Genomic DNA, 26,106 nt, shown 5'->3' on the forward strand with positions numbered 1-26,106 from the left:
AGTTGGCCGAGTGGATCTCTGAGCTGGTGTGAGTGAGTGGAGGCGGGGCTAAATTATAAGGGGATAAATAAGGAATACAATTGTTGACTACAGGGGGACTTTGCGTTTCGAAGATAAACGAAAGTCTTACGGTGCTGGAAAGACTTGAGGTAAAGTAAATGATCACAGATTTTATTCTTTTTTGTTAAACTAACCCTTTAGGTTAGTGCATGGGAGTGATTCTGGCACTTTTTCAGGTGGAAGACCACTTTTATACTGAAACAATTCAACTGTAATTTTTCTGTTTGAATATATTTTATAATGTAATTTATTCCTGTGATGCAAAACTGAATTTTCAGCATCATTACTCCAGTCTTCAGCGTCACATGATCCATCAGAAATCATTCTAATATGCTGATTTGGTGCTTAAGAAACATTTCTTATTATTATCAATGTTGAAAACAGTTTTTGTGCAAACAGTGATCATTTTTTTTCAGGATTCTTTGAAAAATAGAAAGTTCGAACGAAGAAATAGAAACCTTTTGTAAAAATTTTAAAGTCTTCACAATCCATTTGATCAATTATTTTATTTATATATAATATTTCTTTAATTGTTTATTTTGTGTGTATAAAATAAATTTAAAAATGGTCAAATTAAACATATATTTACAAAATAAGCATTTATTATTATTGATTAATCAGTTCAATTACAACTTTTTTTAAATATAAATGAGCCAATAACCTTGCAAATCACTGTAGACAATGAGAACCACTGCATTATGAAAGATGAATAATGTTTTAGAAAATGAAATAAAAATAAAATCCAAATTTCTCAATCAAAAATATTTGGGACATTAGAGTCATCCTCTAATAAATGATTTAGCTTTGATTTAAATAAACATAACAATGACCACAGTAGAAAGTAAGGGTGGTGTAAACTGAAGACAACTAGTGTTAAAGGTGACCCTCAAGAAGTCAAATCCACATCCATCAGTGTTATTGGCACCCTGTTTACTTGCTCCGTTGCACCAGCGTTAGCCAAACTATGAGCAGCACTCTGACAAGTTCTCACTCACTCATACAAGACTAATGACTTGAAGCTATTTTCACTCTTACTTGGGGCCGCCTTCCCCCTCTGATGGGCCCTGATACAAGCTGGAAGCACAGAGGGGTCTGAGGTGATGAGAAGGCAAGAGGTCAGACTCAAACTTCCTGGGTTGATTTATCGCTGCTTGAGCAAAGACACCTCATTCGCTTTCAGTTCTTAATGAGCCTAATCTGAGATACGTCCAACACCCTCCCCGCATTACCCCTCCTTCTCCTCCGAACACTTATCCTCTACAGTCCGTGCTCCCTGCACACACACCGCCTGATCCCAAGCCTGTCCCCAACAGGCTCCGGTCCCGGCCCAGGTCAGGGCAAAAAAAGGGTAGAGGGAAGGGGCGGTTTAGACGGCGGGGTGGAGGAGTGCAGTGAGCCGGCGCTGCATTTGAACTTAACCTCTATGTGCCCCAAGACGGACGTGGCAATTAGCACTAGAGCTCAGCATCAAAAAGAACAGCGCAGCGTGAAGCTTGTCTAATTAGTCATATGAACGGAGGCACTGGCTCGGCCTATGCATGCCTGTCAGCCCGGGCTAGCTTGGGAAGGGCATGCCTTGGAAGTAAAGGGGGAACTGGAAAAGCTTCTCTACTTTTCTTAGAACTAGCCTGATGCAACACGACTTATTTTGCTGCCCTAGAATTTTAAGGTCATTACTAACCATGGCAACTTAGTACAGCTGACCGAATGTTTTACTTTTCCTGTTGAGGCCTCTGAATGAAGGATGATTGTTGTATTTCACGCCTCTGGATTAATCCACTATATAATTAATCCACTTAATATAGGCCTAACAGGAATTTTAATGGTGACAATATAATTCACACTTCATGAGATAATTATACATAAAAAAGTGCATATGCATAAACATAACTTATTTTGTTGATGTATATTTTTTGGATATAAAGCAATACTCTAAACACCAACAAAATGAACACCAAATCTGAAATAATCTGACAGCTCAAAAATTCAAGTGATTTAACAACTGTCCAAAAAAGATTTCAATATTGTACCTGGAATTTTTTTTTACTTTTGAGTCACCAGCATATAAGAATATACATACATACATATATATATATATATATATACACACAGCTCAAACATGCATCTTAGTCTGGGTTTAGAATTAAGCCTTCTCTGTGAAACCGGCCAATAATACTGGGAAACATAACTCAGTCTGTCACACTCATCCAACAAAACAAACACCCGTAAAGTTTCTTGGCCCAATATGATTTGGCCTTTACATTGGCTAAATGGGATGAAATCAATGCACCTATATGGATTCCGTTTAGATTGGACTCCATAGCCTAAATATATTCATAACAACATTGTTTACCACAGACAGCACATTCGTTTTAGGCCTATTCCAAAGTATAATTGTAAAGTTTGTCTGAATTGTCTCACCACCGTTATATGATCCCCGTCTGATGTACAGAAATTATTATAACAGTCGTTTGTTAACTGCAGACCATGATACAGCAATCCTCGAAATGTATCCGTCAGGTGTTTTCCTGTTTGTTACGTTCCTACTACTTTTGCCAGTATGGAATAGGCCTACTACATGCTTAAACAGTGTTGCCAGATCTCACAAGAAAACAACCAAAGTGGTTCGATAAAGTCAATAGAGAGTTGCAATATATATATATATATATATATATATATATATATATATATATATATATATATATATATATATATATAGGCTCTAAACACACACACACACACACACACACACACACACACACACACACACACACACACACACACACACACTCAAAAAGATTATTAAAATTCAAGAGGGGAAAACTACATCCATTAATAATGGTATAACATGTTGTAGTTGGTGATATTTGGCAACTACATTGGTCACTTTCTGCCAAGCGCTAGCAAAGCCGTGACTGTAAGGCCAAAGTCGCTGATAACATGCGGACATGGCAACACTGCACCTGACGGGCACGTTTCGGGGGTTTGCCGTATCTTTAAAAGTAGCCTTTGGTCGGCTGGCACATCGGCCCCTAAAGTGTGAATAATATTCAGTAAGAAGTTACGCTAAGTGGGAAAGCTTTTAGCACATTATCCGCTGGCAATTGCAGAGTAATCTAATTTTTCCAGCCAAGGTCCCTTATAATATATCTGCAGCATTGGATTTGCATTTGAGTGTCGCCTTAATGGGTTTAAACGCTGTAGATCTGGGGCTCTTGCGTCTCTCCAGAGAGAGTGACATTGAGGATGAGGTGATTCCTCAAGCGGAAAAAACACAAGAGTCAGCGCTTTTACGATATATATTTTGTTTACAGACTACAAAAAGCACGTAGGCCTATCAATGGTGAATTAACAGGAAATAATCAAAAACGGATAGGCTACCTGTAAGCTATTGTGTTATTGTGCTATAAATAAATTCAACATGAATATTTAAATAAGTGAAAAAGTCCCATCACGCTAAATTGAACTGGTTAGGCATAACCCGACAGACAAGAGCTTTATTTGTGGAAAACGTGTTAGTTTAAATCTGCAGTAGGCTAATGATTTCACCAAGCTTGATCGGCATAAGCTTACCAAGTGTTTGACTTGACAAAGGGCCTGTGTCTCAATTTTGGCATCAAGGGAGAGCTGTGGCTTGAGGTGGCGTCTAGACAGGATTTATTCTTATCAAAAGTTCAAAAGGATAACGCAAAAAAAAAAAAAAAACAGAAACGTAGCCTACTATAATCAGATAAAGAATGAATTAGTGAATACAGAAAATATAACAATAATAATAATATACTATACTATTTTACTCTTGTTTTAGCCTACTGTTTTCTTGTCAAATTAATTTATCAATTACAAGCAGTATAAATGGAGGATTTAAAATTATTACAATAGGCCTACTTTTTACTTTACAGAAAAATAATTTAACATTTTAAAAACGTCTGGATTTTAAAATAGCTAAATAAAATTAGCTAAATTGTGATAGGTGATAAAACATTTGTCTTCTTAAGAAGGTCTGTAAATTTCCTCACAAAATGTGAACATTTAGGTTTCCAATAGCTAATACATAACCAGCCTTTTTGTGTAGACAGATGTGACTTGTAAAACTGATGAAGTTTATTTAGCATTTTGACGGCTCTCTCAGGTCTGACCATGATGAGACCCTTTCATTGAAATCATAATCATAGCGCCCAGAAGGCGAGCTCGCAATGATGAACTCGTGAATATGAATAATGTAATTTATGACGTTGAACGGTAACCTTGAGGCATCCAGTCACAAAAGGTCATAAATATTCATAACAAGCCACGCCTTCACAATAAAGTATTCGTTATGATTCGCCAGCTCACTGACGCCCTCTCACTAACGTCACTCTTTCAGCAAATCAGAAACACATACGCTACGTGAATAAATTAATATTCATGAACCGAGCCTTCATCGTAGTAGGATTTGTAAATAAACTCACTTCGGAGAGTGTTGAAGAGCCAATGATCTAAAAGCAGCACAACGATTGGTCGTGTCTGTGTAGGACGGAGGGGCTAGTGAAATTAAGGAGACTGCAAGTGTCCCAACACTTACAATGAAAACCTTGCTTGTGCAAGAGAACTAGAAGGTGACTGGAGCAGGACACACATAATGTCCCAGCCGCTTTGGAAGTAACAGCCTGTTGCAATCTTCTCAATCCTGACTGAAGTATCATCTTGCGATTTAAAGTAACTTCGGGGCTTCATCTGGACATTTGTGCTGTTGAGAATAGTTTTGAGCACCCGCATCATGGAGTACACCTCTTCCCCAAAACCACAGCTCTCTTCCAGGGCGAACGCTTTCTCCATAGCCGCACTCATGTCAAGTGGGAAATCGAAGGACAAGGAGTCGGAGGAAAATACCATCAAGCCGCTGGGTAAGATCTGACTATTTAACGAGTCAAAGTTTTCATGGCGAGTGTTTTGTGTTTTGTTTTGCACGTGAGGCGCACGGTAACATCAGTGTCAAACTAGAGCAGTATTTATATAAAGGCAAACATCCTTTATAGGCTATGTGCATCGGTCGAATAAATACTTGCATAAATAAATTACATAAGTACTTACACAGGCTTTCAGTGCTCTTGCGGTCATAAAATTGTAAATATTGTAAATTGGGTAAATTGGTGACCTGTCAATATGAGTAGCCTAGTAATTCTGTTCCTAATCTTTTTTTTTTTTTTTTTTAAATATACAGGCTAAAAGAAAACATGAAATTAAAAAGTTTTTGTAGGCTATCTGACTAAGGGTTTTGTATGATTTCCTGACAAATCAATAGATTTAAATTTATAGGTGAACCGTAACCATCTCATATGCCTTCCAGTTTTATTTTATTTTATTTTTTACATTTACACATTACAATCAAAATAAGAACGATGTCTTAATTGACCTATCGCTAAATATAAGATTCAAAAACATGAATATCGGTGTGTTTAATGCCCACTGCACTAAAATATTTTTGGTGCTTCTGTAGGCTAGTTTGTAAAAGGCCTATTTGCCTACATTTCAGAGATATTAATGAAAATGTAAAAAAATAAAATAAAATAAAATAAAAAATACATATAGCCTATATAGTAAATCCATGCATTTAAACAAAAAAGCAAATAAAAATATCCCACAGTATTTGTATTTATATTGGGTCATTATATTGTTTGTTTTTGTTGTTTTATAAAGAATATAGCGATGTTAAGTGTTTCTAAATGCAATAATTTTTACATTTCATATCGTATATTCTAACTATGCAATATTAAAGCAAATAATGCAAACGGTATTATGCCTAAGTTCCTGTAGTCTAGCTATATGGTTATTTTATATTTTATTAGAACCTGTACAGTCCCAGACTTTAATATATTTTGTAACACCAACTGCAATACATTTTTGCACATATAGGCTATATAGCCTATTTAATAATGTTTGGTCTTTCAATCCTAGAACAATTCGTGGAAAAGTCGTCGTGCCACCCAAACCTCGGCGACCTGCCCTCGCTGGAAACCCACGGGGACTTCAGCGGCAGCGTCACCGGCACCGGAGCTCCGTTATGTACCGAGCCGCTCATCCCGACGACCCCCACCGTGCCCAGCGAGGAGATGGCCAAGATCTCCTGCAGCCTCGAGACTAAAGAACTGTGGGACAAATTTCACGACCTCGGCACGGAAATGATTATCACAAAATCTGGAAGGTAAAAATGCTGATATGATTTGACTTTTTTTTTTTTTTTTTTTACGAATTTAGCCTATTAGATGAATTGAATTATTTGCTTTTTAGGTTATTATTTTTGAAGGCTATTATACTTATTTAAAAACGTTGCCTATTTCTGTTGTCAGAATCCAAAATATGCTTCTTCAGTTCATTTTTTTGCCAAAAAAATTCATTTTTTTCATTTTCAAGTTCATTTTTTGTCTGTTTCACATAGGCCTACTTGAACCAGTTTATTCTTTCAAAAATTATGTTTACTCACGTAAATGCCACTTTACGTTGCTTCAACAGGCGAATGTTTCCGACAATTCGCGTGTCATTTTCCGGAGTGGATCCGGACGCCAAATATATCGTTCTTATGGACATCGTTCCAGTGGACAATAAAAGATATCGATATGCCTACCACAGATCCTCATGGCTTGTGGCGGGAAAGGCAGATCCACCGTTACCTGCTAGGTAGGAAGCTTTTTATATTACGTGCACGCGTTGTTTTGCTGTTTTTATTTTATTTTATTAATTTATTATTAGTTGCTTTCTAATCATTAAATTGTGAACGGCCGCTGTAAAAGGGAATAAATCATAACGAATCAGATGTTTTTATGTTGATGGTCTAATTCGCTTCGAATGTGTACGGATAATTCTAACAAATTACAATTTCGCACGTTCTGTGTCTATTTTTACGCAAAAGGTTTTGTTTTATAGATATGAATTCAAATGCAAATCGAATTTTGCGAAATGTAGGCCTAATATAAGGATGATTAATATATAAATAAACAAACGACTTTTTTCTGTTATTATTTTACAGGTTGTATGTGCATCCAGATTCGCCGTTTACAGGAGAACAGCTATTGAAACAGATGGTTTCCTTCGAAAAAGTGAAGCTTACAAATAACGAACTGGACCAACACGGACACGTAAGTCAAATAAACAGTGTGCAATTGCGGCTTTACATTTTATTCTGTGTAGCAGCCTAATGAAATAAATAAGAATAGTGCGTAGGCTAGGAATGTAAAGTGAACAGAAGAAATTTTGCCTGTTATGTCCAATTCTCTCATTTGTGTTTTTAAATAATATGATTCAATATATGATGTAGCTACAGATTTGCCAGTCAAACCATTCGTTTTTCAGTAAGCTGATATACAATACAACACAACATTTTGATATGCTTAGGCTGATGACGCATAATAATGTTTTATTTATAATAATGTTTGATGAATTAATATAATAATTTTAATATATAATATTTATAATGTATAATTATTTAAATGTTTAATACACTCCAAGGGTTTGGGAATCATGATATTATTGTTTTTATATGTATTTATATCACAAACTCTGATTAGACACATTTATAAACATGCAGTTCTTGCACAATTCTTGCTTATTAAACTGTTCTTGGTCTTTTATTGAAATATACACTATTATATAATATATAATCATGTATAGCCTAAATATAGCAAATCACAATTTTTTTTCTCACGTTCCTTTAACAGATCATCCTAAACTCCATGCACAAGTACCAACCCCGAGTTCACATCATCAAGAAGAAAGATCACACAGCATCACTTCTTAACCTAAAGTCTGAGGAGTTTCGTACATTTGTCTTCACTGAAACAGTTTTCACTGCAGTCACTGCTTACCAGAACCAGCTGGTGAGTACAAATCAACCAGTTTACAGATTTCCCAGTAAGGCACCAGAAAAGCCAGTATTTATGCAAGAATGCTAGATGTATGTTTTTTATATACCCATTAGCTCTTTTTATTCTGCTGTAAATTATAGTCCTACGTATTTTTTGGCAGCAGTTTAAAATTGATTCACTTTTAGCAGAACAATTTACTGGAAGACATCAGTCATCCCATCCGGCCTTATGTTTAATTTAATGCTTATGGCATCATGTGGGAGAGGAAAAGATCTGCTGGATTAATTTAGTTGTTTCCGATTTTCGCTACAGATAACCAAACTGAAGATTGACAGCAACCCTTTTGCCAAAGGCTTCAGAGACTCGTCCAGACTCACGGATATGGAGAGGTATGAGGAATTCTGCTGTTGGTCATGTGTTGATTTCTGACCTGTGTTCAGTGCAGTGAGTGATTGCAGAAGGAGGAGCAGCTGCTCTGGGGAGTGAAGCATGTGTGTGTGTGTGTGTGTGTGTGTGTGTGTGTGTGTGTGTGTGTGTGTGTGTGTGTTTGTGGTGGGGGGAACGTTCAGCGAAACTCATTAACAAGTGCACAAGTGGCTTTTCATTAGACTCTCATTAGACCTAGACATGTGTGGGTGGGTTGGTTCAATGAAGGGAAGAGAAAATAAGCAAAAAAAAAGTTAACTTAAACGTTTGGCTCATGTGGTAAAATTAATAAATTAATCAATAATAAAATAAATTTGATTCAAGTCAAAAAATTGTTTAACAACAGAATCATATCTATTTATTCATTTACACTTTTATAATAATTCACTTTTAGCCCACCAGTGAATAATATATGATATATTTTCATTAAATATATATTAACAGAGAAAATGCGCTCATTTGTCACAGTATCACTCATTTTCTCATCTAAGATTCACAAGCAAAAACAATACAATGACCCACGTGCTAGAAATGCTAGAAATGACCAATTTTGGCAATGTGCTCTCAAATTACACCAACAAAAACAAATATTAGATTTATATCAGATTGAGCTATAGCATCTAAAAGTAATAGTTGGAGGTTGCCCCTTTTTATTGTATATACACTTATGAATGACCCACTAGTAAATTTGTGTTATATGATCTCTAAATGGCATATATTTTAATTAAGTCAATATTAACATATATATAAATACTACGAGAAAATGCACAAGAAAAATGATCAGTATCGCTGACTTTTCTAACCCAAGATTCACGAGCAAAGCAATTGAATGACCCAGAAATAATTTGATAAAGCTAGAAATGCTGGAAATGACCGATTTTGGCAATGTGCTCTCAAATTAGCATTCCAGTTAAACATTTGCCAGCAAGTTCCATTTCAGACCCCAACGAAAGAACAAGCGAAAGTCAATGACTGCCAAAAATACCACACAAAAATGCATCCTGCTCTCTCTCTCTCTCTCTCTCTCTCTCTCTCTCTTTCTCCGTCTCTCTATTTCTTTTTCTCTTTGGAAGGGCTGTGAATTAGATCTGATCAATTGATCTTCAGGGAGCTGCAGAAATCGCATTAGTCTGGAGTCGGGCACTGCACTAAAACACAGCGTAATTCAATTGGGCCCCGTGACTGATTGAAAACAGCCACCCAAGTTGTAGGGCTGCGAGGCCCCTCTCCTCGGGAGCGCATCGCAGATAAAAACACACATATTTGTATTGCGCTGCTGACAGATATTGCACTTTCCTAACCTAATTGGGAGGCTAATGTGGACGCATGGCTCTCGTGATGCAGACCATCTCAGCCTGTCTGAGGAGTCTAATCTAACAGGAGCTAATGCACTTACTGCAAGGCTAGCAGACACACTTCTCTCTGTGTGTTAACATATTTTTATGTGCATGTTGTTCAAGCTAGTTTGAACTGATGCAGTGAACGCGGGAACCTGCAGAGAGATAAATTGGAGGTGTTATTTGTACCAATAAATTAGCATATTCACACCATAATGTATGGTTTATGGTTGTTCCAAACCTGTATGACTTTCTTTCTTCTGTACATACAGTGAAAGTCAATGGGGTCCAATGTTGAACAAAAACAGTTAAAACTTTCTTTAAAATGTGCTCAGTTGTGTTCATTTTTGGATGAACGGTCCCTTTAAATGAGAAGATATTTTGTGATGCTTTGAAAAATAATGTTTTAGTTTATTAAAATGCACATTTAACCACATCACATGATTTTGTGTAAGCGGTTGTGAATATAGAGATATATTTTGGGCTGTTGTCTTTTGGTTTTGCTGTAGGGAAAGTGTTGAGAGCTTGATCCACAAGCACTCTTACGCCCGGTCGCCCATTCGGACTTACGCTGGTGATGAGGACACCTTGGGGGAAGATGGACACTCAGCACACAGTAGAAGTAAGAACATCTTCCTGTAACAGTCCTGTACACTGTAAATATATCCTGCTAAATTTACTTAACTATAGATACCATAAATTCACTGTAAAAAATAAGGTGACAATGTTTCCTGTATTACAGGATGTCATATTGGTGCTAACTTATAACCGTATATTTCATCAAGCGATATAATGTTAATACCAAATTACCAAAATCTGCTTCGTACCTTAAAATGTAGTGATAACTACTATAAAAATACAGGTAAAATAGAAAAACATGATGAACATGAGTTCATCTTATAGATGGTACACTCACACAAATACAAAGCACCATCAGGGAAACATACATTACACTAAAATAATCCAAGAAAATAAATATTAACTAAATAATATAAAATGTAACACAAAAGTATTTTACTAATAACAAAATTATAAAATGTAATAATGTGTAATGCCACAGTTTCAATACCGTAAATTATATGGCAATTCATAGTTTTTACTTCCATTTACCATAAAAAGTAAATTACATATAATACAATGGTATACCATTAACATTTTTTTTTTTCACCATATATGGTACACTCTTAAAAATGAAGGTTCTGTATTGGCATTGATGGTTCCATGAAGAACCTTTAACATCCATAGAACCTTTCCATTCCACAAAAAGTTCAATATAGTGGAAACATTTTCTTTAGATGTTTAAAATATTCTTCACACTAAGATAAAATGGTTCTTTGAGGAACCAAAACAGGTTCTTCTGGGGCAAAAACGCCCTTCTGGAACTATCAGTTAACCAATTAAAGCAGGTTTTACTGCTGCAAAAATGAAAAAAATTATATTAAGCCCTAAATATGCTCATTTTATGGTACAAATTATACATTGAATTCTTTCCTTTTGCAGATTCGGCGTTCACTGCATCGGACAACCTCTCTCTCAGCTCCTGGGTCACCACCACATCTGGTTTCTCAGGCTTTCAGCACCCTCAGTCTCTGTCTGCCATCGGAACCAGCACGGCGTCCCTGGCCAGTCCTCTTCCTCACCACATCCAGGGTTCTCTACCCCCTTACAGTCGCCTGGGCATGCCTCTCACCCCGTCCGCCCTGGCTGGCTCCATGCAGGGCAGCGGGCCTACCTTCCCCTCCTTCCACATGCCACGCTACCACCACTATTTCCAGCAAGGGCCCTACGCCGCCATCCAGGGACTGCGGCATTCTTCCACGGTCATGACACCGTTCGTATGATTCCCGCCCCTTCAGCCTGATAAGATTTCCCTATCGCCAGCATGCGAAGACATACGGCAACCCTTACACACGCAAAACACGCTTACACGAAAGGAAGAACCACATGTAAATAACATTGACTGACAGGGCATTACCAAACGACCCGGACGTGCTGCTTCCTGCAGTTACGCTGGAGAAAAAGCGAACGAATGAGCCCGACGGACACGGATTCTTAGAACTTCGAGGTTTTAGCGTTGATAAGAGTTTTCATCTGCAGACATGTTTATGCTACCTGTAACGATTCATCTCACGCCTTTATCGCCGCTCCGAGTCAAATGAGGGAGAACGCAACTCGCTGAATGTTACACTGGACAACTGCTGTTTCTCATTCCACATGATCCATCACCTCTTAATGATATGATACGATATCTGTGGAGCTGCCAACCACTCAGCCCTCCTGTTCAAATGGTCGACACCAGAGGGCGCTGTGCTTTCTGAAAACAGCAATACTGGATGGAAACATTATATATGTGGACTCAAAAATGTTGGACAGGTTGGTTTTATCTTTCTGGCCAGATAAGTATCTTCTTTAAAAAAACTTAAAGGCATTTAATTGTATTTCATATTTAAGTTGCTATTCTGTTCTCAGCAAGAAAAACTATAAATGAACATAATTCTGTTAAAATGAGGGTGAACTGCAACTGATATGAAGCAGCGGACACTGTGAGGCGACAAGTCGCAACCAAATATCCAGAGGAAAATGCACATATTTCTGTTTTGGAACTGGCTGATAGAAGAGCGAATGCTGATCTTTAGCCACTCAAGGCTGCTTGCCGACAGCCAGCTTGCAGGAAGTCTACACCTGTAAATAATGGGCTAATTTTTAAATAATAGGCTCGTCTTCTCCAGGGGAATGAGGGAAATTGGGTGATTTGTGGCTGGAGTGGTCCTATTTGTACAGTCACATCGACGACAATTCATCAACATCCTGTAACCAAATCACTGAGAAACAGCACTAGCCGTAATAGCCAGATGAAGAGGAACTGGTGCGTGTGTGTGTGTGTGTGTGTGTGTGTGTGTGTGTGTGTGTGTGAGGAAGTTAATGATGATGGCACTGTCTTTTATTTATCCTTCAAATTTGACCAAATCAGGACAGATGAGCATAAATACACAACCATCCAAACAGAGCCACACAATGCAAATAATGTTGTGCATTTTAGGGTTCAGGGTGTTTTATTCAAATTCAATGTGAAATTCAAGGTAAAGCACCATTTTCAAGCCCTTTGATTTGTTATGAACAGACTGTACAAACAGTTATGTAGTTGCAATATATTAGCAAATGTTTTCTCTTTATTTCATTTTTGTTGTTTTTTTGTGTGTATTTTTAAGTCAGGTGTATCCTACTCATAAGGAGACGTCTGACAATTTTTTGTTTTGGTGCCTTTTTTAAGTGCAATATATTTATTTCAGCTATGAAAAGGATATGGCTAATGTAATATTTGAAGCAATGATAGATGTTATTTGTAAACAAAAAGAAATATATATCACCCCAAAAATAATGTTGTGAGAGTGTGATTTTTACGTTTGCATTTTTGTTATGCTGCCTTTGCAATCATTTTATAAGCAATTGTAATATACCACGTTGAAATTAATCTACATTTTAGGTTTACACTATGAAACTTGCATAGAACTGATTTATAGTATATTTAAAAAAACAAGGAGGAAAAAATTAACAAATTTAACCTGTGCGTAATCTATAATAATGTAAAATGACATCTTATTGAAAGCTGATTTATTTTTTATATGACTGAAATGTGAGGAAAATTAATTTAAGCATCAATTTATTTAATAAAAACAGCCAAAACTAACCATTTATTTACTTTCTTTTTATTACATATACCTAATTTTTTTTTTTTTTTTTTAAATGAACTGATGGACAGCAAACATAAATAGCCTATGTGGAATTATATTTAACACTTTATTTAACAATAACAAAACTCATGCAGGTCATAATGATTTTACAGATCTTCATTCTGTTTTATAAACTGTAAAGAGGTTCTGTTCCACTCAAAGACCTTATATTCTCTTAAAGGGAGCAAATTATGTAGGCTACAATTTCCTTCATGAACATTTTACGCTAGTAATTCCGTAAGGGAGAGAACTATCCCTGTATGGATGCATATATTCATTCATAAAATCATTTGAATTAATAATTTTATGATCATTCATTCTTTGAAGCCTGTGAGAGTTGTACATTTAGGAAGTTGAAGGGATAGTTCACCCAAAAAAAAAAAAAAAAAGTCTCATTAATTACTCACCCTCATTTCGTTCTAAACCCGAATGACTTTCGTTCATCTTCGGAACACAAATAAAGATATTTTTGATGAAATCTGAGAGATTTCTGTCCCTCCATTGACATCTAGTCTACTTAACTAGGCTACCACTTTTGACGCTTCAAAAAGTTCATAAAGAGATTAGAGATCGTAAAAGGAACTAATCCATATGAATTGAGGAGTTTCGTTCAAATTTAATCCAAATCCAATCGCTTTATATGATGAACAGATTTAATCTTTTTTTTCACACATGAATATTGGCAACACTATCTCACGCCAATTCGAATTCGTAGGAATGATAAAAAGTGGGCTAATTCGTACGAATTCGTACGACCTCACTCGTACGAATTTGTACGATTTTTCTAAACCCACGTGATAGGTAGGTTTAGGGGCGGGGTCAGGGGTAGGTCATTCGTACGAATTGGGCAATTCGTAAAATATGTACGATTTTGCAAAGAGGTCGTATGAATTCGTACGAATTAGCCACCTTGTAGAATTTGTACGTTTTCCCGTGAGATCAGGTTGATATTGATCAGCGAACATAAACAGAAGCACAATCGAACCTGCTTGACGTGAGAGAATGAACCTCATTGGTTCTTGCTGAAGCACATGAGAATGAACCTCATTGGTTCTCGCACGTCAAGCGAAAATGTTTGAGCTTCGTTTACCACAACTGTGTGAGTTGATGAATGTTTATATGTGTATAAAAGCCTAAATTTAATCCGTTCATCATATAAATTGATCGAGTCTCTTTAGAAAATGTAGACTAAACTCTTCAGAAAATGTTGACTATTGATTCCTTTTAATGTTAAGTAGGCCTATTTAATATGAAATCTGAATGATTCTCGTAAGTGCTATAGGTCAACTATTAAATGTTATTTCCAAAATCACACACAAATAGCATTTTGATTGAAATGAATGGTTTTAAAAACTAACATTAATCCCTTTAATTATTTGGCATTGTAAATTAATTAATGAATGAATTTTAAAAAATGACACAATTTGTACCAACCAGAAACTAATTTTCTGTCATTTCTGAATCTTTATGGTCTATTCTTTCTAATCTTAAATGGATTTGCAATCTAAATCCCCAACAATTATCTGACTGTTTCTGACACAGATGTGACACCAATTATTTATTATTCTGCATGCATTTGTTGCAAAGTTCATTCTAGGAAGAAAGGAGGCGGGAACCTGCGAACATTAACAGACTTTAATAATAAAATGAACAAATAAAAAACGAAAGTAAAAGACAGCAGCCCCTCACGGACGACTGCAAACAAACAAAACACAACATAAATCCAGGCCTGTTCCTCTCTCGATCTTCACTGCTTCTCCTTTATGCTCCTCGAGACCGGTGCGTCACGCAGGTGTCGGTCATTATCAATCACGCCACCGGCCTCGCGCCGCTCTCTCACGGCCCTCGGCCTCGTCCTGCTCGCCACAGCGTTCTTTGTCTGGCAGGACGCTGTGTGGCAGGAAATGTCTAAGGTATCTCTAGCATAATTCTAAATATAAAGATGTCCTTTCTATCACACAGCCATCGCTATCATGGACAAACCAACAAATCGATAGCAGGTCGTTAGTCACCGTTTCACCAGGAAGAAGGCACTTCTATCCTCTGATAAAAATCAGTTACATCCATTGAAAATAAATAAGCAAATAAATAACATCCAGTGAGAGGGTGATTGGATTAAACAGATAGAGGAAGGGCGGTCTGAAGACCGTGAGGTATGGCTAAAGAAATTGGAAGGAACAGTTCACCAGGGAGTCCATTTTAAGGAATAAGAATTTACACAGCAAGGACTGCCAGCTAAATCTAATGTAATTTCATTCAATTTTGCATGTCCCCCCCCTCCCTCCCATGTTAGCCTACTTTAATTTACGCAAGACAAAAAGAGCACATTTCATGGCAGGAATGGAAAACCGTCTGCTGTCTTTGCAGTGAATTAAGGTTAACCCACATCCCTGTCAATACAGTCCATGTTGTTTATTGCCTCTATTAAACACTGGTTTAGTAAGAGTTTCACAGATGCCTCACTTAATTTTATTTGAAAAAAATACATAAATAATTAGTAGATTCAATTTCAAGAGTCAGAGTCAAACAAAACACTTCTTGAATACTTGGAACATTCTTGCACTCAACTATTTCCTATTTTATCTATCTATCTATCTATCTATCTATCTATCTATCTATCTATCTATCTATCTATCTATCCATCTATCCATCTATCCATCCATCCATCCATCCATCCATCCATCCATCCATCCATCCATCCATCCATCCATCCATCCATCCATCCATCCATCCATCCATCCATCATTGCCTTGGATAATGTTAACTGTACACATTTACCTTTTGTGACAAAATGCCCCAATATTGTCATGATATGGGGTAAAATGTCACAATGGAAACTGCCAACAACATTTTCAGCTAAATTTAAACATTATGAAAGAGTTAATTTTAACAGAATTTAAGACAACATACTGTATACACACACAATTACAGTTTTTCCTCAATCGCTTTAGCACGTTTTTCAAAACACTCTCTAAACTGTAAGTTCAAAAGTCACAGCTGTTTGCTGGATATCAGCACTCTATATTGCACGACTGTGAAATGTAGTAACTCACACAAAACATTTAATTCATGCCTCAAAATGATTGTGTGAGTAAATTGATGAATGACACAATAAAAAGTGTTATTAAAACTTTTTTTTCACCATGGAAATATTTGTTATAACTGTTTTTACTGTACTGTCAAATAAATGCAGCTTTTAGTGTAAATAGATATAGGGCACAACTTTTTTCCTATAAAGAAAGCATGAAATCAAAATGGACCCTTTACACTTTATTAATAAATGTCCCATTTTAATGTGCACAATTCATTATTATACTACGCTATACACATGAATGTCAGTTTTGTCTAGTTGAATGCTCTTATTTATCACACTCAGCTTTTTAGATACAGATTTCAATTTAGGTAAAAATGTACTTATTTATGCAGTAGGGCTACATTTATTTTTGCAGAAATGTGTTACATGTAAACTGAAGCACATTTTACACATTATGTCTCCCCCGAACTTACATGTCTTCATGTTGCTCTTCCGCAACAAGCAACTTTACATGTAAGACATTTCTACAAAATGAAATGTACTGTATATTTACACTGCTAGCTGCTGCTGTTTAGGGTTGTGCTGTGGGCAAACTCCATATGCTTCCAAACTTGATTGGCAGATTGGTAAGATTGTAATTCCTGTGGCAGGACATTTGCCACTTTAGCAGACATTTCATGTCAGATATTTATGGAATAGGCCTATACTTGCATGTCTGACAGATTTCGATAACTGAATGGACCGTTTGCATGTGATGGCTCACATGATGAAAGAATGTTCTGAAGAGTATCTACTCATCATTTTTGATCAACAACAAGCCATGTGCATTTAGTTATTGTGCAGACTGAAGAAAATTGCACTTGCTGTTTTGCACATGTTCCAAAACACATGCAGTTTGCTTAAATCAGTAAGAAATTCAAATCTGATGTGAACAAAAAAAATATTGTTCAGAGATCTGAGCTTATTGTTTTGAGGACATTAACATTTTGGCTAACAAATACTGTAATTATAACATTTAAACCTCCATTTGAGTTAAAATCTTGCTTTATTATGCACTTGAGTCTTATCTGAACTTATTTCATTGTGACTTTGTTGTGTTTTGTGTGGCCAACAAATAGCCTAGTCTATTATAAACATATGATGATATTGACATTTTCGTTCGGAGGACAGGATTTTTTTTTCTTTTCTTTTTCTTTCTTCTAACTAAGACTATTTGCTTCGTGGTGTTTGAAAACCACATACAAAAAACACTTCTATGGAAACACTAAACCTTCTAGTTAGTTACTCCGAAACAACCTCTGTGACAACTAGCCCCCGTCTCCTTTAATCGATAGTTATCAATCACATTTTTATTCCTTTTTTTTTTTTATTCCTGGAAAAATTCACTTCAATTCAAGTGAAATAATTTCAACAACTGCATTTGTCTAGGTCTATCCAACCAAGGATGGAGTCATGATGAAATCATCGTCTGACAGACAGAGCCCTCCTCAGAGATCTGTTCTCCTGATAAGAGTTGTCCTACCTTGGGAAGAGGGACTATAACCCGATTTGTCCAGTTACTTAGTGGAGTCCGGGTGAAATGAGCCCAATAAATGTCTATGTCATGCATAATTAATTGTGTTGTTACAATGAACCGTACAAAATCCATCTTCATTTGATTAGAGGTTTTCTGAGGGCACTGAAGTGCATGATGGTCTACTTTGTCTCAATCTCACCTCAGTGTCTGTATATGACTGGACGGAAGGGTGTAAAGGCTCTGGCTTTCATTTCAAAATGTAAAATTCAGATATTCATATATACCGTGCGTATATGTGCACCAACTCTTACCAATGCCATCCAAGCGTGCTTACATTAGGAATCACAAACACACACAAAAATATAGGCTATTAAATCTGAGAAATTCTTCCCCGAGTAGAAATAATTGCACCATATAGCTTGTGAAATACTTTTAATTACAAATTATTGGGCTAAACATAGTGCATATATCACAGGGAAGAAGCATCATAAAAATCTGTGCATATATGTAGATATATTTAGATCTTTATGTAGATGTAGCAGTTTTTAAATCAGTGGCGCCCACTAGTGTTGCATCAGTTGAACAGCTGAAGGAGAAAAAAAAAACTACGTATTACGATTAGAAACCAAAACCTGATTTTATTCAAAAACACACCTTGTTTCAATGAGATGCATATATTCATATCTGTAAATATTTACTATTTATTTACACACAAGGAAGAGAAAAATAGTTATGCACTAAAGTAACTGCATGATTCACTAAGTCTTATGGTCGTATGAGTTTATCAACCAGCCTTGAGAAGAAAAGTCTTTTGTAACAACATGGACAACACATCCATGAAACCTCACCCGACTTATTGATAAAGGCGGAAAGAGAAGCATTAGGCAATGGCATGGGGGGGGGGGGGACTGAACACCATTAAAGCAGCATTACAGACTTGCCAGGACATGGCAGACCATGTTGTTCTTGTTTTTTATTTAATGATTTTTTATTTTATTTTCTACACTCCACAGACTATGTGGAGACATCTGAGTTCAGTTGGCAGCGTGTGCAGGTCCCTCAGGGATGAGGGAGGTGAAGAAAGTGCTAATGAACGACCACGCGGCCGACAGGAAGCCCGGCTGATGCGGGCCTGCGTTCATGGGATCTTCAGGACCTTCCTCCCCGCTGTCCCCGTCATCATCCTCCATCCCCTCATCCATCATACGCTCCTACAGAAAAACAAAAAGAAAAGCGATGGCTGTGTTTGTTTATTATGCTTCGGTTCACAAGTAAGTGGTGTATAAGTTTCATAATGAATTAGTGAGAATGATATGTGACCATTTTAAGATTATTGGTATCAGTTGATAATTGTGAAATGGGTCGGTTTTAAACTCCTGACGGTCTTAACAATATATAATGAGCATTTTCTTTTATATATCTGATTCTATAATATACACTAAAAACACAAAAGTTTGAGGGTTGTTTTCTAAGAAATTAATACTTTTATTAAGTTATCAGAATGATCAGTTTCCATAAATATATAAAGCAGCATAACTTTTTCAACACTGTATAAGAAGAAGAAATGTTAAAATCAATCTATTAGAATGATTTCTGAAGGATCATGTGACACTGAAGACTGGAGTAATGATATTGAAAATTTAGCTTTGCCATTACAGTAATAAATTACATTTTAAAATATAAACTTTAAAAACATTATTTTAAATTAATATTTTCACAATACTACTGTATTTACAGTATTTGTTCAAATAAATGCAGCCTTGGTGAACATATGAGACTTCTTTCAAAAACATAGTACCATCCCCAAACTTTTGAATGGTAGTGTATAGAGTAAATAAATAGTGTAAAATAAATTCTCGTTTGCCACTATAAAATTACATTATTGCATCAGATGTACAAATGCACCACCCGTAAAAGTTTAGACACCCATGATCATGATGATTTTCCACACTTTAGAATAATGTAAAATTCATAAAAAATATATAAAATAACACAAATGGAAGTACAGGGATTAAATAGCGAGGCCAAAATTAAAAATATAAAAAATATATTTTTACAGGGAAATATATATATATATATATATATATATATATATATATATATATATATATATATAGGCACAATTTCCATGTCTACAAACCTATTTTAATGTTTTAGGGCAATACATTTTTAAGATCATAGAAAACAAATTCAGTCAAAGCTGTCCAAACTTTTGAGTTCAGTCAGTATATCGGCAACCTTGCGCTCTAGATATCTGCAACAATATTGGCCACTATTACTAACCATCTCTTGCAGTTCCTGATTTTGCTCAGCCTCGTCTTGTGGACCTTCTTCAGCTCTTGGATTCTGCAGTTCTGCTCTAAAGGGAAACCAGCCAGCCTGGTGCCTAGAGTACACAAAAAGAGACAAACTATAAGACAATGAAGTGCAAATACAATGTTAACCTTCCTAAAAGAACAAGTCAACTACTGCTCATCAGAAAGCTTCTGTTTTGTATGTGACGTACAGATAAACCAGCAGCATGGCACCGATCACCATGACGAAGCGACCGAAGGAGGAATAGAAATAGACGATGCTGAGCAGGATGGCGGCACGTGACACGGTGTACATCCAGTCCAGCCAGTCTCGGTTGAGCTCATCGTCGTTCAACATGGCTCCTCCCTGAGCGTTCATCTGGATGTTGGGGTTGGCAGGGCGGTCCTCAGGGGCGGGGTTGGGCCCCATAGGGGCTGCAGGTTCGTTAGGCTGAGCTGGCTGTGTGGCGGGACCAGGGCTGGGGGCGGGAGAGGGGGTCGCGCTGGACACCCGGGAGGCTGCCATGGCTGCTTGACTGAAAGACAGAAGATGGAGAATGAAAGATCAGGAAATAAAATAATGCAGTGATGAATTGTGCACATTAAAATGAGACATTTATTAAGAAAGTATAAAGGGTCAAATTGTGCTCTATATCCATTTACACTACCTATCAAAAGCTGAATTTATTTGATCAAAAATACAGTAAAAACTGAAATATTATTATAATTTAAAATAACTGTTTTCTATTTGAATATATTTTCTAATTAAATGTATTGCTGTGAATGCAAAGCTGAATTTTCAGCAACCATTACTTCAGTCTTTAGTGTCACATGACATGATCCTTCAGAAATTATTGTAATATTCAGATTTGGTGCTCAACTGTTGTCAATTATTATTGGTGCTCAAATATTAATAATGGTTCTTATTATTATCAATGTCAAAAAAAAAAAAATCTGCTTAATATGTTTGTGGAAACAAAAACGTTCAAAAGAATAGCATTTATTTGAAATAATAATAATTTGTAAAATTATAAATGCAATTACTGTCACTTTTGATCAATTTAATGCGTCTTTGCTGAATAAAAGTATTTATTTTTAATCTTACTGATCTACAAACTTTTGAATGGTAGTTTATCATGGTTTCCACAAAAATATTAATATTAGTTTTCTTCATTAATAACAATAATAGTTTCTTGAGCATCAAATAAAATGCATATTAGAATGATTTCTAAAGGATCACGTGACACTCAAGACTGGAGTAATGATGCTGAAAATTCAGCTTTGCATCACAGGAATACATTATATTTCAAAACATATTCAAATAGAAAACTGTTCTATTAAAATGTAAATGTTTTTAACTGCATTTTGATCAAATAAATGCAGCCTTGGTAAGCATAAGAGACCTCTTTCAAAAACACTTAAAATACAATCGCTGTCAGAGAGGGCTCAAATACATTTATTCAGGGTCACACCTTGTGTCTGATGACAACTGGGCTGTAGTAACTTACTATTGCACATAATAATGGCGGGCATACATCTGCTGCCACCAAAACATTTGCATCGGCATATACATAGGGTGGGCGGGGAAGCCAGCAGCAGGACCACCTTGCATGGGAAGAGGCATTCCTTCAGGCCTAAGTGGGACAACAAAAGGCCTCAAAACTCAACTCAATTCAACATGTTTTGTCTTGAGCAGTAGAGTGTTATTTATGTCTTTACCTCTGCATCACACCAGTAGGGGCAGGATTGAGGCCATGTGTTTGCACTGGGTTCCCCCGGTGCCGTAGACCATCAGAGTTGGCTGGGGTTTCAGGACTAGGGGTAGAAGATGAGGAAGATGGACCAGCACTGTCTGACGTCTAGGAATAAGAAGGAATAATGGACATAATAAACAGTGAGAAAAGAAACTTCTCTTCATGGAATGATCCATTTCTTTTTTTTTTTATTCAGTGCATGCATTGTTCTTCTAGGCACTCACTGAAGAGCTGGAATCAGTGGTGCTAATAGGGCTGCTGAAAGTGGGGGATGATGGGGGGCTTCGTGAAGCACACACCAGGTGGACCATGTGGTATTCATCTTGCTGTTGGGGTTGAACAAATCCAGTGATTAGAGCTCTCGTCAAATACGATACAATAATACATTAAGAATAACACAATATGAACAGTGTTCACTATACAAGTTATTGCATTCAGTTTGTGCCATTTTTAATTATTGGTTGATGTAGAAATGCATCAAATGAATGTCTCTGACTACTGTGTCATATCTCTCAATGTTTTTGAAATGTAACGGAAGTAGCGACAGATCTTTTATTCTGCACCGTGACACATCAGAGTGAAACAGATTTTCGGGGAAAAAAGTAGTGCAGGGACTTTTATCCAAATTGTTGATTGGATGGAGGCAGATCTGAATGCATGTGAAGAAAGGGGCAGGTTATAACTGGACTAAATGACATTGGCATTGTGATTAAAACATTTTTTGGTTAAAGGAAGGAAACATGCATGGATGAATCATTCACAATACAATCTATAAGATGCATTAGTATTTTTAGTCAACTAGTAGCCTAGTCGTTCATTTAAGCAATTGGTCGACTAATTGCACATTTACATTAATTGAATTAATTACTTACATTTATTGGGGGGTGGGTGGGGGGGGTACTAAACCATAATGAGCCTTTAATAGGCTATATATAGATGTAACATATACAGCCAATTCTGCACTCAAGTGCACGCACAAAGCTTGCCGTAAAGCACTGGAAAAAGCATATGTGCCTAATAATAGCTCACATTTATCTAGGTTAACGTAAGAGCGACCAGCCATGTAAAGTTCTTAGTACTTACATGTTTCAAATCATAAGCCATATGGATGATAGGCAAATGTTTGGATTTCCTGCCCTACATACTGTGATTACTACAAAGTCCCGATGTTAACGATCTGTCCTTCATGGACTGCATGACTTTACCACTTCCTGTGGAGTTTCTGCGAATAACCAACTTATAAAACTGTGGTCGATTAATCCTCTTGTCGACTAACGTTTAGTAGGGGGCAGCCCTACAATTTCTAAGAGTAAAATCACCCCAAGATGGTGGGGAACGGCCTAATAACTGTGCCTTCAATATCAAGATTATGATGGTGACACACAAAAGATTTGGGATCTTGAAATAAAACGGCAGCTTCAGAATCCCAACAATCACAAACACTCATATACTGTTTGACACACTTCTCTTTTCTATAAGAAACTTGACTTGTTTTTGTACACGTCGCATTTGATTTTATGTTTAAACAGAGATCAGAGATTAGGAGTGTACCTTTCTTAGCACATCCCTCAACTGCAAGTGATCCTGCAGAAGTCGTCCAGAATAGACAAGCCTCTGGTCCTTGGATGACTGAAAGAGGAAACATTAACATGGACTTTATTATTATTAAGCTTGTCTAAATGTAAGAAAGGCATTGACAGTTTCATAAGAAATACATTCAATGTAATCTCTGATTAAAATGTCTAAAACAAATCGTTCATCAGTAATGGCAGCAGTATAAGGAACTAATATGTGAACTGCATGAGGCTCTGAAGAAAAATACCAGTGATGCCACCTGCTCCACAGGAATGTTTGGCATCTAGCTGCCATTTCCTGAAGTCAACGCACAATTTCATAGCCTTCTTCTGTTTTTCAAATCAATGACAACCTTGCCTAAAATGTTAAATTGGTGATTTACAATTAGAAAGCTCTTTAACAGGTAAATAAACATTTTTTGAACACAGCAGCAAGAAAGAGGAATTATGACACACTAACAGCTTATTTTAGTTCTTGTGTATGAAAATCTACTGAAATACCTAAAATACTGCACTAATGATTAGTGAGACACTAAACACTTGGTCATAGAAATAAAAACACTATCCTATATGAGAGGGAACGACGACATGTTTTTTGAAATAGAATAACAATCCTGATAATAATATAAACTCACCGGCTTGCTAGGATACACTTTGGAGATGTGTTTTTTCAATTTCTCAACTGTCCAATTCAAAAAACAATTGATGGTCTGGTCATCATATTTCTGGTTGGGTGCCTTGATGACAAGAGTAACAGGGCAGTCAACTGTACCCTGGTCCATGTTTCATAATAAAGCAGCTATTGAGCTTTGAAACAGGAATAATCACACAGAACCAGGTGTCCTGTTCAAGGGCAGGGATATTTTCCTTCCTCAGACTTGATTCATGGCTGATACACCGTGAAAGTATCCTTCATGTTGCTTTCCAAGCAGTCTTAGCACTTAACATTAGCCATACTACTTTAGTGAGAGGAATGTGGCAGAGACAGGTGGATGCACTCAGTCAGCCTATGAAGAAAAACAGAGGGAGAAGAAATATGTTACTCATAAATGAAAACGTGACACTTCCTTTTACATAAAAGACCAGTTTTGCATGCAAACAGGCCTAATAAATCATTCACCACATACTTGCATGAAGGCACTATGTGCTAGATAGAAATCTTACATGAATAAAGCAATGAGCTCATTACACACTTTCTAACACCTGACACAAATCTTGGCAGCAATGTAATGGGTCAAATATTCATTTTGTGTGTTAGATGTGTTCAAAAGCAACATAAAATATTAATTTGCCTGAATAATCGCACCAGTTGGATGAAATCTGCATATATGGTGAAACTATTCATTATTTGACACTTGCATATGATGATTGCAGAAAACTTTCAGTAATCAAAAAAAAATAATAATAATAAAAAAAATACGATATAAAATTAAGAAGAGAATAAATGCATTATGCTCGTGACAGTTACCAAGACTAGTAACGTTAAGTTACTAGAGGTAAGTTAACTAAACACAACACAACACTACATCACATATAATGCCCCCAGGATAACTGTTGGTTTGCTTGATAAAAAAAATAATTATAGTTTTCTCTAATATATGACTGTTTACCCGTATATTAACAGTAAACACATAGGAAACAAACATCAGACGATAATGTCCAGGAGCTAACTAGCCAGTGAGCTACAGACTCCAGTGCACATTAATCCCACAGACAGCAAGAATGCTCAATATAAGTTAATAATATTAAAACAAAGATAGAATCTTGTAGGCACTTACAAAGACAAAGAAAATTATACGTACCCGAGTAAAAAATATCTTGCCCTAAGATTGTTTTCGTGTAAAATGGAGTCGGGCGTAACTCCGGAAATGTCGTCATCAGCACAGGAGAAGTGGAGAACAGAGCGCGGACAGTTCCGTACATTTGGAGATGTTTCCACATTCATAAAAGTAGAACGTATGCACTGACCCCAGATCAGCTTTGCGATTTCATTCTCTTATAAAATAAAGCTATGGGGTATTGTTGGCTGTCCCTAATTCAGCACGAAGGAGCCTTCTTCTCAAAAGACTAATGCCGGTTCATGGAAAGATTATTATACAACACAACTCTTTAAACGGTGGGAAAACAGTTTTTTTTAAAGCGAATAAAATATTATATAGACACTAATTACATTAAATGCAGCCAAACATTGTAAGTATTTACTGGATTATAACGTTAAGATAAACAGGGAACTTATTTTGCACATTGTTTTTAAAAAGTTTATATCAATCAATCAATCAAAATTAGTAGCCTAAATCATATCTGAAATCATACTACATTTCTGATGAAGAAACGTTCCAATGACGCCTTTAGAACTTTAATCTGATTATAAAATCTTTCTATGAAAAATTAGTGTGGCATTAATTCAACATTAAAAAAATTTAATGTTAAATACACATTTTAAATACAGAATACAACAAATTCTAAATCAACTGTTTTAATTTAAAAATAAAAAAAGTATTTCCCCCCTAACTTTATATGCACTTTGTTTAAAAGTTGTCAA

General features: G+C 36.3%; 2 protein-coding genes across 2 annotated transcripts; one reads left to right on the forward strand and one right to left on the reverse strand.

Annotated features, from left to right (window-relative positions):
- Window positions 1-4,482: 4,482 nt before the first annotated feature.
- tbx20 (T-box transcription factor 20) lies at window positions 4,483-13,341 on the forward strand. Its single transcript, XM_081389410.1, has 8 exons — window positions 4,483-4,943; window positions 5,995-6,241; window positions 6,550-6,714; window positions 7,064-7,172; window positions 7,752-7,910; window positions 8,211-8,287; window positions 10,171-10,283; window positions 11,162-13,341. The coding sequence occupies exons 1-8, from the start codon at window positions 4,817-4,819 to the stop codon at window positions 11,500-11,502; spliced, it is 1,338 nt and encodes a 445-aa protein (XP_081245536.1). The 5' UTR covers window positions 4,483-4,816; the 3' UTR covers window positions 11,503-13,341.
- A 5,017-nt stretch (window positions 13,342-18,358) lies between these two features.
- herpud2 (HERPUD family member 2) lies at window positions 18,359-25,485 on the reverse strand. Its single transcript, XM_081389244.1, has 9 exons — window positions 25,367-25,485; window positions 24,200-24,571; window positions 23,542-23,619; window positions 22,215-22,316; window positions 21,956-22,095; window positions 21,745-21,870; window positions 20,449-20,772; window positions 20,226-20,328; window positions 18,359-19,153 (listed from the first exon to the last, which is right to left on the reverse strand). The coding sequence occupies exons 2-9, from the start codon at window positions 24,344-24,346 to the stop codon at window positions 18,977-18,979; spliced, it is 1,197 nt and encodes a 398-aa protein (XP_081245370.1). The 5' UTR covers window positions 24,347-24,571; window positions 25,367-25,485; the 3' UTR covers window positions 18,359-18,976.
- Window positions 25,486-26,106: the final 621 nt, after the last annotated feature.

Source organism: Scardinius erythrophthalmus (genome assembly GCF_964197995.2).
Source record: "Scardinius erythrophthalmus genome assembly, chromosome: 16".
Lineage (NCBI taxonomy): Eukaryota > Metazoa > Chordata > Actinopteri > Cypriniformes > Leuciscidae > Scardinius > Scardinius erythrophthalmus.